Genomic DNA, 15,984 nt, shown 5'->3' on the forward strand with positions numbered 1-15,984 from the left:
CCATTTGTACCTTTCCGTCAGAAAAATGGAAAAATATGATCAGATTTTGTAGTTACCCTTTTACACAAGGAACGTGGTAAAGATACATGCATCAACTGAACAATTGCTGATGTAGCTTATCCAATTCAACATCAAGAAGTTCTGAAACCATCCCAAGCATGTGTGGCTCACAAGAAAAACAAGCATATACACGCTTAGGGAATTAACAAAAATAAAATAAAATCAGTGATGGCAACTCCTTTTGCTTATGCACCAAACCAGGAAAAAAGGGAGTACAAGAGGAAAAGCTCATGAAGGTATAGAACCATCTCACTTTTCCTGTATTGATTTTCAAGAGGGGCATGGAAACATATTATTCCAAATGAAATTCATTCAGTATGTGCCATTCTTTTTTTTTCTTAATGCTATCTATGTTGTTTTCACTGGATGTAATCTTCATTGTAGCTGTCACTGATCACCGAAACGAACCGCTCGAGCCATGGCAGCTGGTGAAGGTCCTTCATGGTGTCAATGATATATGAATCGGCGCAGCGGGGCGGCGACTGGCTTGGAGGCTCACCCAGGTTGAAACCCCCTGAGAGGAACCTCTGAATGAGAGCCAGCTGAGCTCTCTCCTGCTCCGAGTACCCTTCGATGGCGGTTGACATGCAGTCGAATGTGTCCCATGCCCATATCTCAGATGCTTGGGTGGAATGCGCTGCCGAGGAGGCCTCGATGCTCTCTTCGTCCCAGAACACACATTGGCATGTCTGTATACCATTTGTGTACTCGGCGCCACAGGAGTAGCAGAACTCGTGTCCGCACCTGCAGAAGTGAGAAAGCAAAATTTAGCATAGCGATAAGAATCAAAAGGTGCATTCATGAATGAGAAATCCTTGATGGGAGTGAGCATTTGCAGTGCAATAGCCATCTAGGTGGGCGAGCAACACAGAGCACATCTAGTTGGATCTGAATCTTCCTGGTGTGGAATTACCATGAAGAGTACGCCCATATAAACAAAACCCTAATGCAAACTGTAGAGGAAAATTCTCTTATTGACAACAGTAATGCACCTTAGGCCCCAACCAAGAATTGTATGAAGTTGTCTCTTGTATGATATGATAAATTAAATAACTAATTTGGGAATCTGGGATTCTGAGGCCATAATAATGGAACACCTTGGAATTTGTACTGAAAACTACCAAGTTCTTTAATTCAGAACGTGGTCAGAGACAGAGTGGACCAACATAATATAGCTAGCTTACAGTCTACAACATTTCTATTTGTTTGGGTAACTTTCAACTATTACAGATTGTTCTGAGAGGCAGAAATCATCACATTACTTATAAGTTGCACCAAGGAAGCTTCATCAAACATAATAAGCATTCGTTATTAACCTGTGAAAATGTGAAATGATTCTTCTCTCATTTAGAAATTTTAACTACTAGCATGACAACAGATCTTTACTCTTATAATAAACAGTGTTTAATGCTTTCAAGTTTCAGTTGAAGCCCAATGAAACCAGCCAAAAAGAGTGCTTCTCTATGTAGAATTATAAAGCTTAGTTCTGTGTGTAATTGTTTAATTTTTTTAAAAAAGAAATTGCTCTTTTTAGTCTACAAGATTCCATACCAGCAAGTGTGCCAAACTGAAAAAAGGAACATACCAGCAATTCATATGGAAGCAGCCTTGTGTGAGTTCAATCATTCGTCGGCATCTCTGACAACGCCTCCACCTATTGTTTTGTGCTAGCCGATGCAAAGACAGGTCTCCTGCATCTCTTTCATCAACAGGCAAGCTCTGGTACTCATCACAGCCCATCATGACATGCCATGGCACTCCACAGTTGATACAGATATCTCTATGGCATTCTGGGCACTCAACACAATTGAGGTCTGACTGACTTGATGTACTTGCCCTAGAGAAGTGCTGACTAAGGTCTAGTAGAACTGAACAGTTTGGAAAGGGACAATAAAATCTTTCCATGTCTGAGGTGCCAGCTTCTGCAAAAGCTCTCTCCAGAGAATCGTAGCAGCTAACTGGAAGGAATGACTTACACTCACTAGCAGAAATATGATATTTACACCTTAACTGTGGGCATCTTACAGGAACCTTGGAGGTTTGCAGCTTCTCTTGAGTATATGAAGTCAAGCAGCTATAGCAAAATGTATGAGCACAACCCACTTTGATCATCTGAGCGCCTCGTTTTTCCTCACAGCAAATTGAACAGGTGCCAACCTCGTATGGAGATAGATACATGATGCCTATGGCTTCTTTGGCCAACTGCAGTGGTCTCTCAAGCTCAAAGCTAGGAAGCAATATTATATCAAAGTCTTCCAGCTTTTCCACCAGTTCAAGAATTCTGTGTCCTAAAGCTACCAAGAGCTGGTCTTCTAGAATTTCAGCTTCTGCAATCTGTCAGTGCAAAAGAACAAGAAACGACACATCATGTCTAAGTATGATATAATACAGGAAGGCAGTAAGATAACTCTATTGAAATAGCTAATTATGTAAGCATTCTACAGCTTTCGGACAACATAAATTGAACAAACTACTGCATAGAACTGCAAGTGATGAATACGATCTATATACTGCAGCTGCACTGCAGTAGCAGAATTTGGAATGTGCAGCTGTCATAACTGCACATTCCATACCTTTTCATCCTTTCGTTCCTCTTAGTTTAGTTCTGTTTACAACAGTGAGCTATTAATAGGTAGCTGTTAAAATCTCAAATAGGAAAGACGGTTTCTTCATTGACTGATTGTTGAATTGATTAGTTCGACTAACTTGGAACCAAGCAAGATGGCATGAAGTCAAGTACAGTTATCGTTGGTGCGGTCCATTTTTTGTCATCCGGAATACCAGCCAAACATGTGATATCCTCAAAACATGAATTGCATTATTTTGGTAGCGTATATCACAAGGCCAAACTGCAACATACAGTTTAGTTAACTAAACCTTAGGCGCTCATTAGGTGATGTCCAATTGAAGAAATATCAGGGTGGTTGGAAGCGATACTAGCAATTCTGTGTAACAGTCATGAACATTCATAAGGGCAAACCATATATTAGAGAAAATCAGAAACTCTTGCCTGAAAGTACAGCTTCTCTGAATTAGTGAAAGCAAAGATCTTCCGTATGCCATTCTGCAACGCCACTGACAGGCCATCCATCAGCGCCAAGTGATCGGCCACTAGCTCATCCACATAGAAGTCCAGCTTCTTCTGCACCTGAAGCATAGGCACCCCAGGTGACCTCTCCATCACCACCCCAATCCCGGACAGCTTCTTCCCCTCCGCCTCGGGGCTCGACACGCCCTTGAAGAACAGCCTCACCGAGCTCTCATCAAGCTCTCCCTTGGCGACGCCGGCTGTGAATGACTCCTCGGTGTCCTCCCACTCATCCTCATCCCCACAGCAGCTCCTGAAGTCATCCTCCCCTCTTGAATTGCAGGCGAAACCGCCCTCCGCGTCGGCTAACCTCTCCTCCATTGCTGAAATCCCAACCCAATTGGTGAAATCCAATCCAATCCAATCAAATCAAATCAAGACGACCTCTCTCGACTCAGTTAGAAAGCTGAGCAATCTCCATTCAGCTAGATGGGTCAGCAAGAAGCTGAGCACACTGACAGGCAACCAAAACCAAAAAGGTTTCCACCAAACGAGCCCTTTTGAGCTCGAGAAGACTGCACCTAATCCCAACTCCAAGAAGGTGCCTTGTTCCTTTTTGCCACAACCACTATGGTGGTGAGGGTGGTGATGGTGCCAGTGACCTATCGATCCGACGACCCCACAGATTCGTGGGGGGGCCTCGGAATCGCACGAGATTTGGCTCAGAAATTGGCGGAGAGGATGGCCATGAAGCACCAGAAGGAGCTCCACATCGCGAATTCCAGGGCCGCGAGGGCGAAATTGAAGGGTGCAGCGACCAAATTCACCCAAATGTTGGAGCTCTCGCCGATTCTCGAATTATTCCTCATGCGAGAGAGACGCTCAGTAGTAATCAGCAATTCAGACCCCGAGAACAGTGCTTGTCAGAGGGCAAATCACCGCCTCGACGTGAGCTTCAATCGCCTGTCTGCAAGGAGAGAGAATTTACCAACAACTTCAGATCAAAATCAGCAATTGCAAGAACGAATCGACTGCTCCTGAAATTGACCAAAAAAAATCTAGCTAAAATGTTGGAAAGGCCAAAGAAAAAAGGAAAAAGAATATCGAGCTCGCGGTCGAATCTAACAGCAAATTCTGCAGAAAACTCGTAGAAACAGATCTAGAGAAGGAGAGCATTTGGGCCCAGAAGTAGAGATTCCAGCTCAAGAAAAAATTACTCGAAAACCGTAAGAGAAAACTCCGCCCAACAAGCACAAAAAGAACCCAACAAAATTCGCAGAAAAAAAAAGAATAAGATTAAGAACACACCCCGCACAGACCGAGATGCGCCCAGTCGAAGCAAGAGCGAGTGCGGCTCAGAAAAACAGGGAGAGAAAGAAAAGCGGGAGCACCTGGGAGTCACACGCATCACATCGAGGAGTGGAGAGATGAAACCGGGCCTCCGGGGACAAGAACCCAGAGGGAGGAAAGAAGGAAGGAATTGAGGGCAAGCAAATGGAGACAAAGATGGGAGCTTTCCGGCACACCCCGGTGACGGTGAGGTGCCTTTTCTTGCGGCAGTGGAGAAAGAATTTATTCGGAGGAGGAAGAAGAAGAAGAAGAAGAAAAAGAGAGAGGAGTGGCGTTAAAGCAAAGACAGAGGAGCCCTAATTATTCCTTCTCGACCACGAGCAGAGAGGCCTTGCAATTGCATTCCTTCTCCTTCTTCTTCCTCTCGAGATTTGCACTGCTGTCCCTCAACCAGCACAAATATTGCACCAGCCGAGTTTAGTTCTAAACTTTTTCTTTAAACTTTTAACTTTTCCATCACATCAAAATTTTCCTACACACAAACTTTTAACTTTTCCGTCACATCGTTCCAATTTCAACCAAATTTTCAATTTTAGCACTACTACCTAGTTTTAAAATGTACAGGTATTTTATCATCCGATATGTTTTAAAATGAAGTAATTATTATCTATTTAATTTCTTTATATATTTTCTTTTATCAAATAATCACAACCTTTTGCGATGATTTTTATCTATTTTCTTAATATTTGTTTCGATCTTAAAAACACTTATATTTTATGATGAATGTAGCGTAGAACTAAGGCATATTACTTTTAAAATAAGCTTAAAAATACTAGCTTAGACCAAACGGTCAATACAGTGAAAATATTTTCTAAGGACGTAGTTTTAGAACAAATATTACTTGCTTGGAACTGAATAGTATACTTCCAAACATAGTCTCAGGTCTGTTTAATTTAAATTATTGAATGGATTATCAATTTAGTTGTAGAGATAAAATTATATATTTTGAGAAATAAACTTGAAAAATAACTTGAAACATGCAAAAATGCGTAAATTCTTTTAGAAAAATGTATTTTTAGAAGTGTGAAACAAATAGTTTATTTTATATTTCGATGAATAAGAAAAAAAATGGCACCATCAATCCTTAAATAAGTCATTATTACTCCTTCATAACGTGTCCAATTGCCTACGTTTGCTTGTGCCATATCATAAGATGACTCCGCATTTTATCAACGAGTCAATGACGTCGATGTTGCAAGTGTTTATAATGAGTTTATTGCTCCTTGAAACCATCAAAGGATAAGTTAACCAAAAAAACTTTCAAAGTTTTATTGTTAGGTGTATATGTTTGTTTATACTTTACCCTCGTCAAAGAAACAAACATGTATCTATCGTAGAGAACAAATCAATCAATGCATTATAGTAGTGTTAATCAAGCATGTATTTATTACTACTCCCTAAAGTAGTGGAAAATTAATATACCCTCCTTTTCTAAATACAGTAACTACTCTTAAATTCTGCTCTTTGGGGAGTGGAGTATGACCACAACCTACTCTTAAAGTGAACGGAATTTCGTTCTTACATTTACTCCATCCATTCCTAATTAATTTTGTCCTAATCATCTTTCACAATCAATTTTTAGCATCACGAGATTTATGTTTTTAAATTCACTGTGTAATATTTATATAATGTATATTTCACATGATATTGAACTATAGGAATTTCTAGAATTTTATTATTGTTAAAGATAGACATGTTAATTTACGATAAAGCTAAATCAACAAGTAATATGAAATGGGGAAGTAAATGACATATTACACTTAAATAACATATAACATATTTTTTGTGGTTTGTAAATACTTAGAACAAATGATAAAAAATTTAAAGGTGAATAGTATACCCAACGTTGGTTATTTAGTAAAAAGGTGATGAGCAAACTAACAGCGGCCAAGTAGTAATTCATCTGGTTTTATAATTTTAATGTTTTGAACAATAATACGGTCTACAAAACTCATCTTTAGCTATGATTTTCTCTTGTAATGTATATGATAACTAAATAAATATTTAATTTTGTTATAGTATTTTGAAGACTAATAAGGAGTATATATAAAATTCCTTAGAACTTGTAAAATTTAGAAGATACTGATTGTTAAAGAAAGTTTTAATAGTTTGACTCTAATTTTTGTCCAAAAGATACAGCTGATTTAAGGAATCGGATGGTTAAGTAATTAGCAGAAGAGGGGAGGTGCGGATTGCAAAAGAGGCATGAAAGTGGTTGGTCGATTGATTGATGGAGAGTTTAATGGCGGTCGGGGCCCACCCTCACACTCTTCCTGCAGCATCTGCATCCGCATGCAAACGGAACGGACGTAACGGGAGGAGAAATCCCCGTTCCGTTTGGACTCGCCAAGTTGGGGCGGTGGAGTGGGCCCACGCTGTCGGCGAGAGCAGCCAACTCGGACCAGCGACGTGGCAACCACCACCGTCCAGTGTCAGCGTCAGCAACTCAGCATATTCTACCAAAATCATCTTCCTCCTCTCATCAATTATTATGCTCAAGGATCAGGAACGACTACGTGCACAGGATTCTAATCTCCTAATCTGATTGAAAACATGCAGAGACTCTTCCTGCATGCATTCTGAATTTCTGATGAGAGAATTTAAGAATATGAGCATGAACGTGCAGATAACAAGAACAATAACAATTTTTAGAAACATTAATTCTCTCTAATAACTAATGTATGCATGTGTGTCTCCTTGCAATTGTATCTTTTTCTCCTTTTATTTTTCCTTTTCCTTTTTACTGACGACAGCACCTGATTCAAGATTCTAATGCTCGCATCTTCAGGCTTTTACTACATTATTTTTCTTTTTATCAGTCTTTTTTGAACTCGATTCTTTTCTCTTTTCTTCAAGAGCAAAACTCAGCTTTAATCTACTTTCTGCCTGGGCTGGGATTCACACACTGATTAGGCAAGGAGGGTAGGAGATAGATTATGCTACTGTATACTGTTGCTGATTCAGCTAGTTGTATTGCGTCATTAATAGGAAATTAACCACAGCTTGATACAATAATCCAGGGTAATAATTGCCTGAACTGGCAGTTCATTCATAGAGCGACTAAAATACTTGCATATATGGTACCCCCGTATGATCCTTTGCAATCAGCTGGCTTTCATGTGCCTAGGCACATTGGTTTAAAGAAAAAACATATAAAGAATAACTGAAACGATAAGATAATGCAACAGGTGGCTAAGGTTAGATAATGCAGCACGTTCTGCAAGAATTAGCAACAGTAATCTTGCCTGCCTGCCTGCCATCTTTCGGCGTTTAGCCCAGTAATCAGTTTTAGGTTTTGAGGGTGTACTCTTCTCCTTGGACCAGTAAGCTAGCAGTGCTGACCTACTACTAATAATAAGAGACTTCCTCCGTACTCGTAAAAGAAGTCGTTTTGGACAGCGGCACGGTTTCCAAAACATAACTTTGACTTTTTGTTTCTATAAAAATTTTTATTAAAAGGTGATATATGTATATTTTTATGAAAGTATTTTTCAAGTCAAATTTATTCATATAATTTTTATATTTTTAAATTTAATAACTTGAGAGTTATTTATGATTTATATTATCAAAGTTTGACTTAAACATTATCATAAACGATTTTTTTACGAGGGAGTACTATACTAATTATTAAAAGATACAGTACTTGCTACTAATTGGAGTACTAGTAGTATGGAATATGTTTAGCGCCTGTTCATTACAACAAGTACTACTGTACTACTAGCTGTTCTGTCGTCTAATGGTAATTGTACCTATATATCATATGGCAGGTGGCTTGGAGCTTAGCAATTAAGGGAACAGTAATAGTGTTAGCTGTATTAATATTACGACTATCTCACACTGGAGAAAAACAGCTAGTGACACACTAACCGATCAAGCTAGTTCAGTACTACTAGTAGCTTGGATCATTTTGCCATGAAGTTAGCTAGATGCCAATCGGCTCAGCCATTCATTATACTCCTATATCTACTAATTAAAAGATTAATTAGAGCACGAATAATAGTAGGCTATAAGCAAGCTATATGTTTATGTGGAAAAGAGAGATAAATAAAAGTGGAGAGTGTTGGCTCTCATGCAAGAGCTAACTACAAACAAGCTCCAAGAAATATGCATTAAATTTATAGTGAGAGAAAGAAAGAGGATGAAGAAAATAAAGATAACCTTATAGCTAACCTAATATATATATATATATATATATATATATATATATATATATATATATATATATATATGTATGTATGTATGTTTGTTAGCTTTAATAAATATTAACTAATAGTAATAGTAAGTAGTGACTCTACTATTAAATCTGCTCTTAGAGTGGAACAGATAATCTCAGCATTCTTCAAGGTTAGTATAGTATTAACAGTGTCAGAGATATGGCACTGATTAGATCATACTGTCGAGATGATTCAATAATACTGACCTATAGCTCTTTGGCTCTGTATACATGCATGTTATGATCAATGTGAATGCAGTAGGTTTTGCAAAACCATATGATTATCGTGTGGTTATTAGTCTTATTAGTTTTTAAAATCACGGTAAATCTCAAGATAGCCTTCCGATTACCCCGATAACCGTAACCCATCCAAAAACTATTTGATGAACGCACACGATGCTTTACAAGAGAACCTTTTCAGATACAGATCCTTGCCTCAACTGCATCGCATTGTTCTGATGATCGGTCAGAAATTCAGAATGAATGACTCAAGTCTCCAAGCAGCATTGCAGTTGAGTTGATGGAACTTTACATGGCAGTGCAGGGCAGCTAATGACAAGGCATGTGAACGGCACTTTGCAGCTTTCTGTCTCCCCCTTGATTAGCACAGAGATCAGCAACCTTTGGATTTTTTTCCCTATTAGTATCTGGAATCACATTAATTTATTGATATACTCGAGCCTGACAGCCGGGACATTAGTATTAGTAGGAGTATATAATGAGTATTTAATCTACTCAAAGCAGGGCATGTATATATAAGTAGTAAAAGAAAAAGAAAAGTGTACTATATATAGGCAACAGTAATTACAGTATGAAATTTGGAGTAATACACTAATACTCCCTCTAACCCATAATATAAAACGTGATCAAAGTTGGCACGGTCTCCAAAAAAAATCTTTAGCTTACAATTTCTCATATACTATAAAATTTGTAGCAACAAAATTATAGCCATATGAAAGTAAATTTAAATCTCCATCTAATGATATAATTTTTACTCCCTTCATTCCAAAATATAAGGCACAACCACCCTTAACCCAAAGACCAAGAAATAATTATTATCATCCTGTAGTTTGAATCATCCTAATAAATATAATGCATGCATCCAATAGGATTAGATAACATGAGAGTAGAGGATTTAATAAAGTAATAATTTAATGGAGAAGATGCCATAGTTAATTGCATGCTTGCATGCATATGCTTTATATTATGGAACATCTAAGAAAAATGGTTGTGCCTTATATTATGGAATGGAGGGAGTAACAAATAAAATTTATTTCATATTATACTAAGTGTTGGTCAAATGTTTTAAAGGTTAAATCTTAAAATACGTGCACGCCTTATATTATGGGATGGAGGGAGTACTCGCTAATTACATAGTGTAATTGGTTTATCTTCTTGCATGTACTCCATACAACAATGACCAAGAGTAATTAGTACACCCTTGAAATTAAACTCAAACAAGACCATAAAAAGGCCCAGGTTTGACTGCTTGGCCCTTTCGGATCACACAACGAGGCCCACCACGATCTGGCCCATGTATATTACGGGCTGCACGTAGGTGACAATCCCTAACGGCCCCTATTTAAGGAATAAGTTCACTTTAGTTCCCTCAATTTGTCGCCCATTCTGATTTTCATCCTCAGTCTAGAAAACCGGATACAACGCATCCCTCAACTTACAAAACCGTGCAGAAAAGGTCCCTCGGCAGTATTGTGCTTGGTTTTGTATGACGTGGCGCCTACGTGGCTCCTTTTGACTAGGTCATCGTCCCACGTGGCATTGACGTGGCGCTTATGTGCCAATTGGATTCTGGAAAAATAATAAAAACTGTAGGACCCACATGTCAGCCACAAAAACAATAAGAAAAGGTGGGGCCCATGTGGTCCCACATGTCAGCCCCTCTTCTCTCTACCCCTCTCTCTCTCTCCCGGTCTCGTACAGAACGGCGAGCGGCAACGCAGAGGAGAGAGGTGGGCGAAAATAAAGGTACAACCAGCAAAAGATATCGACAACAAAGAGCAGATTCTGCGATCAAGTATTTTGATCATGAAATGGTAACTTAAAAATATCCCACATTACTAATCTTATGTCCATTCAACATATAAATGGCTTCCATACAATTTTTCTTGCAGATCTTCCTGCCCCTACATAGGAACTCAGACCACTGGTATGTTGCTGTCATCAATGGTGCAAAGGAAAAAAATCAGATACTACTCACTGCGTATGGATAAGAGCAACTATGCAGCGGACAAAGACCTAAAAAATACAGTATGCTATACAGCAATGTCAAACATTGAACTTCAGTGCTACAAACATATGCACTAACTATACTATACTTGTATGTAGATCAAAGGGATTGACAAGTATCTTAACTATACAAACAAAGAAAATGTCAGCACTTCAAAATGGAAGAACAAGAAAATAACATCATGGCCTATTTGCCCAATGCAAGTGCCTCAACAGAAGGACAGGTAACATGTCATCCTAATGTTTCATTTCTGCTTCATGAATAAAAGTCTCAAATTGTGAGTTAAATCACAGCTGGTCGTGTGGCTTGTATATGCTGAGGTGTATGGAGCACTGGAATGGAAAAGATTTAGCCCCTGAATATCATGCAATGGTATGTTACCTCTAAACTAGTGAACTTAGATTTACATGACAGAAAAATAGAATGGCCCTTCTAATACTATGTTCCTTTTCAGAACACAACTACTACTTTCAGAGCTAAGCTGCCATCCATTCTAATCAATTCTTCAATGAATGAGGTCATCGAAGTCCAGGATGAACTCAAACGACTAGAAGCACAGGAAGGACAAGACAACATATCTCAAATTTGATAAAGACTTCTACAGAGTACAACTCGTCAATCAAAAATTGTATGCCTGTTCAATTTGCAATGCAAGCAAACTATGTGTTGTTCAGTGCAAACATTCAACTCAGAAACTTATCCTCTGTGATTAAACTCAAATATATTACCTTATTGCAATGCCGCGAAGGGGAGAAGGACAAACCTAGGGTTTGCCATTTGCACCGCCGGCGCCGCCGTGCCTTCTGTGTGGCCGTCACCACCGCCGCGCAGGGGCCGCCGTCGCCGCCGTGCATTCAGCGTGGCCGCCGCTGCCGCCGCCGCCGCGCAGGGGTCGCCGTCGCCGCCGTGCCTTCAGCGTGGCCGCCGCTGCCACCGCCGCCGTGCACGGGCCGCCGCCGCGCCGTCCAGATCAGGAGAAAGGGTAGGGTTTTGCTAGTCTGGAAGGATATGCCGCACTTCCCCAAACTATCCACCGATCCAAACTTCATTCCAAACGCGAAAATACGATTATACCCTTCCACCCTTTGCTCAATCGCGCAGGCCACGCCACGACCAAGCCGGTACCCCGAGGTACCAACTAATTCTGACCGTTCGATCTGTCATCGTCAACGGTTGGGATTTCAGTACCTCGCGGTACTAGCACCTTGCAGTACAAAAAGAAGGACCGGAGCAATCCTCTAAAAACAATGTTTCAGCAAATAGCGAAAGAATGTTTCAGTTCACTGCAATATTTGATCCATACATAGTAAAACATTATAAGAACGCTAGGTGGAACATTTTTCGGTGGAACAAAAAATAAAACGAATTCCCTTAATAGGGGTTTTCAAAATATGTGGGTTTTTTGTTGCAATGGAATATTTCAGTTCACAGCAACATTAGATCTATACATAGTGAAACATTATGAGTACACTAGTTAAAACATTGTTGGTAGAAAAAAAATAAATCAAATTCCCTTAACAGAATATTTCTAAAATATATGAGTGATTTGTTGCAGTAGAGTTGTGTGTGGATAAGTGGTAGGTGGACAGGGAACATGTGGTGGGGCCAGGTGCACACGTGATGGATGGGGGAGGGGGAAGCTACCGATTTTTTCCCCTCCCCCGCGCGCGACCGAGAAGGAGCATTCTCGGCAATCAATCTCCAATTTAATTTGTGTTGTTGAACATTTCCTCCTCGATATCCTGTGGACCTGTACTCTCGTATCGGAACCAAAACAATTATGGAGTGATAACACGCACGTGATTGAATTATTTGCAGTCCGTTAATGCGTGTTTATCCGAAGAAAATAAGATATACAGAAATTTTTTTTTAAAAAGAAGAAAATACTATATTGAAACCAAGTTAATTAATTAATCAATGAATCCGAATAGCTAAGAACATATCGGGAATAATAATTAATAATTAACTAATTTACAGAAACAAGCGGGACACCCACGCTCTATATATACCACGTGCCACGGTGAAAGCTCAGCCAACCAACCTATCGCCGCCGCCGCCGCCGCCGCCGCCATCGCCATCGCCACCGCCGACGACGACGTACGCAAGCTTCCCACAGTGGTAGTGTACTCCGGCCACGTACGCCATGGCCGTCCCCAGGAGATCAGAGATGCTGGCCGGCGATAAAGACGCCGTCAAAAGCTGCAGGAACCACCACCACGGAGAATGCGCCGTGGACCTCGCCTCGTCCTGCTGCACGTATGCGCCGCCACCCGCCACGACGGCGGTTAATTCGTCGTCGTCGTCGAGGAAGAAGAGACTGCGCGTCGTCGTTGCCGATGAGACGACGACGGCGACGTTCTTTCGTTCAGACGACGCGACGACGAACACCGTCGTCGACGACGAGGATGATGATGACCCGGCGGCCTTGCTGCGGCGGCGGCGGGCGAGGTGGAAGCAGGGGTTGGAGGCGGTGAAGACGGCCGTGGCGTGGCGGCTGGCGGCGAAAGACGACGAGATCCTGCGGACGCGGCGGGAGATGGCGGAGCGCCTCCGGTGCGCGTGCGCGGTGTCGCGGGCGTGGCAGAGCATCGCCGTGGCGCGGGAGGGGGAGAAGGCCGCGTTGCAGGGCGAGAACGCCGCGCTGCGCGTCGAGCTCGACCATGTGCTCCGGGCGAAGCCGCGGTGGCACCACGACGACGACGACGCCGAGTCCTGCTGCTACGGTGACAACTTCACCGACGACACCGGCGGCAAGGAGGAGGACGAGGGCGGCGGCGGCGGCGGCGATATGAGCACGGTGGCGAGGTGCTTCGGGTGCGGCGAGCGAGCGTGCTGCTGGCACCTGTGCGCGTCGTGCGCGGCGGCGGCGGCGGCGGCGTGGGCGTGCCCGGCGTGCGGCTACTCCAACATGGACATGGACAACGCATGCATGGTGTAGGATGAGAATTGAAGGAGATCGCGTCACATCATAATTCATATACATAGCTTAGCTTCAATTCTTCTTCTTCAGTTGTAGTGTTAGATTTCAGTTTTTTTTCTCTTCATACTTTCGCAATAGATATATCATACTGCTTCATTATCTTTCATAGTTGAATTTATTGAACAATGCATGCACACCATTAGTTATTCAATTTGTGAACACAAATCTTGTCATTGGTAACAGTTTGGAGTACTGCTGGATTCGTTCTTAATTTGTTAATAATCGCAATCCCCTTGTGTCTGGGTAGTGAGGTAGTGATACATGTGCCTCTTAATTAATACTTCATCCGTTTTTATATTATAAGTGTTTGGATATTGATATATGTGCTTCTTAATTAATACTTCCTCATTATTCTATAGTCAATCTTATTTAGGTTTAATCTGAGTTTATAAAAATATTTAACAACATCTATTATCAAATGCTTCTTTTGTATGAAAAAGTTTACTTTATCCTCCTCAAGTTTAGTGTTCTTTTCTCCTGAAGATAAAGATTAAGTTTTTTATGCAAAACGAGATAATATTAACATATGATTGATTGAGTTTTAATTATTACAAACTTTGATATTAATATGATATTTTAGAGCAACTTTCATATAGAAAGTTTCGCACGAAACGCACTGTTTAGCAGTTTGAAAAGCGTGCCATGAAAATCTTAATTTTCATCCAACTCTTGTTGGAGAAAAGAACGAGACGAGTCAAGTTTTATTCATATCTTTTAACTATAAAATTGAGTACAAAACGTTTCCTGACTTCATGTAAATCGAATCACTTGTAGAAAAAGTTGTTTTTAACTTACTTGGTACCTGCATGGCAGTTTGACCTAGTCTTTTAAGGTGATGTGGTGTCCACATGGCACTTAAGTGGCACTCCAAAAAAAATAAAACAATATAAAAAAATGCGGAACCCACATATAAGGCCTCCACAAACATGGAAATCAACCAGCTAGCCTTATAGATGGCCGGAGGCCCACGGCCCGGCCCGAAGCCCGCAATTTTGGTCCGGCCCAAGCACGGCACGGCCCGACTGAGGTCATGCCCGTGCCGACCCAGCCCGACAGCCAGGTAGTGCCTGGGCTGCACCCTTGGCACGGTGGGCCGGCACGGCACGGCTTGATCAAATAAAAAAAATAAAGGGATGCAAAATAGACTTATATAATCGTATAAGGCAAGGCCCAAGACAAGAGGTATACAAAATAGACTTATTTTCCAGCCATTTAAAAACAGTCCGCAGAGTTGAGCGACCAAAAATAGACTTTTCTGTGAGCAAGCACGATAGGCTTTCGTGCCTTCGGACTGGCCCGGTGCATCGGTCGGGCCGTGCCGGTCCGACAAGCCTCGGCCCAGGCACGGCCAGGCTTAGGCCGTGCAGTGCCGGGCGGCCCAGATGGCCATCTATAGCTAGCCCCTCTCCATGGCCACCGACTAGAGACGAATTACTCCTAATACTGTTGAGTCTTGTACGTGTTGCATAACACATGGAGTTGACCATCCAGATATTTAGTCAAGCTACTTAATTAAATGAAATTCACATGCTCAGCATGTGTACGTACACAACTGATCATCCACAGCAACCTCACATGATCAATCAATTAATCCATGAATCTATGGATATACCACCTCCGATCTCTTGGAATTCTTATTAATTACTCCCTCCGTATTTTAATGTATAACGTCGTTGACTTTATAACCAACATTTGACCACACGTCTTATTTAAAATTTTTATGCAAATATAAAAATACTTATGTCATGCTTAAAAAACATTTGATGATAAATCAAGTCACAATAAAATAAATTATAATTACATAAATTTTTTAAATAAGACGAAAGATAAAACGTTTGTCAAAAAGTTAATGGCGTCATACATTTAAATATGAAGGAGTAATTAATGAGTTAGTGGAGTAAACTAATTATGCTCCCTAGCTAAGCTTAGTTTGGTCGTTATTATCTTTTAATTGCCACATGACGATGGACACGGTCCACACGGATAATGCTACGTATACATATGGTTAAGATATGCGTGACCAGGCCAATGTTTGTCCTAGCTTGGAATAGAGTTTAATTGTTTGTCCTTGTAATAATAGTTTCATAACTATAGTTGCTTATCAA

The 15,984-nt window shown here is 40.9% G+C and overlaps 1 protein-coding gene across 2 annotated transcripts; it reads right to left on the bottom strand.

Annotated features, from left to right (window-relative positions):
* Positions 1 to 41: 41 nt before the first annotated feature.
* Positions 42 to 4,781, bottom strand: LOC127756955 (E3 ubiquitin-protein ligase RSL1). 2 transcript variants are annotated; one of them, XM_052282348.1, is made up of 4 exons: positions 4,480 to 4,781; positions 3,071 to 4,051; positions 1,646 to 2,394; positions 42 to 804 (listed from the first exon to the last, which is right to left on the bottom strand). In XM_052282348.1, the coding sequence occupies exons 2-4, from the start codon at positions 3,467 to 3,469 to the stop codon at positions 420 to 422; spliced, it is 1,533 nt and encodes a 510-aa protein (XP_052138308.1). In that variant the 5' UTR covers positions 3,470 to 4,051; positions 4,480 to 4,781; the 3' UTR covers positions 42 to 419. The 2 variants fall into 2 exon arrangements, with proteins under 2 accessions (XP_052138308.1, XP_052138307.1); XM_052282347.1 differs by having other exon boundaries at positions 3,071 to 4,055.
* Positions 4,782 to 15,984: the final 11,203 nt, after the last annotated feature.

Source organism: Oryza glaberrima, chromosome 12 (genome assembly GCF_000147395.1).
Source record: "Oryza glaberrima chromosome 12, OglaRS2, whole genome shotgun sequence".
NCBI lineage: Eukaryota > Viridiplantae > Streptophyta > Magnoliopsida > Poales > Poaceae > Oryza > Oryza glaberrima.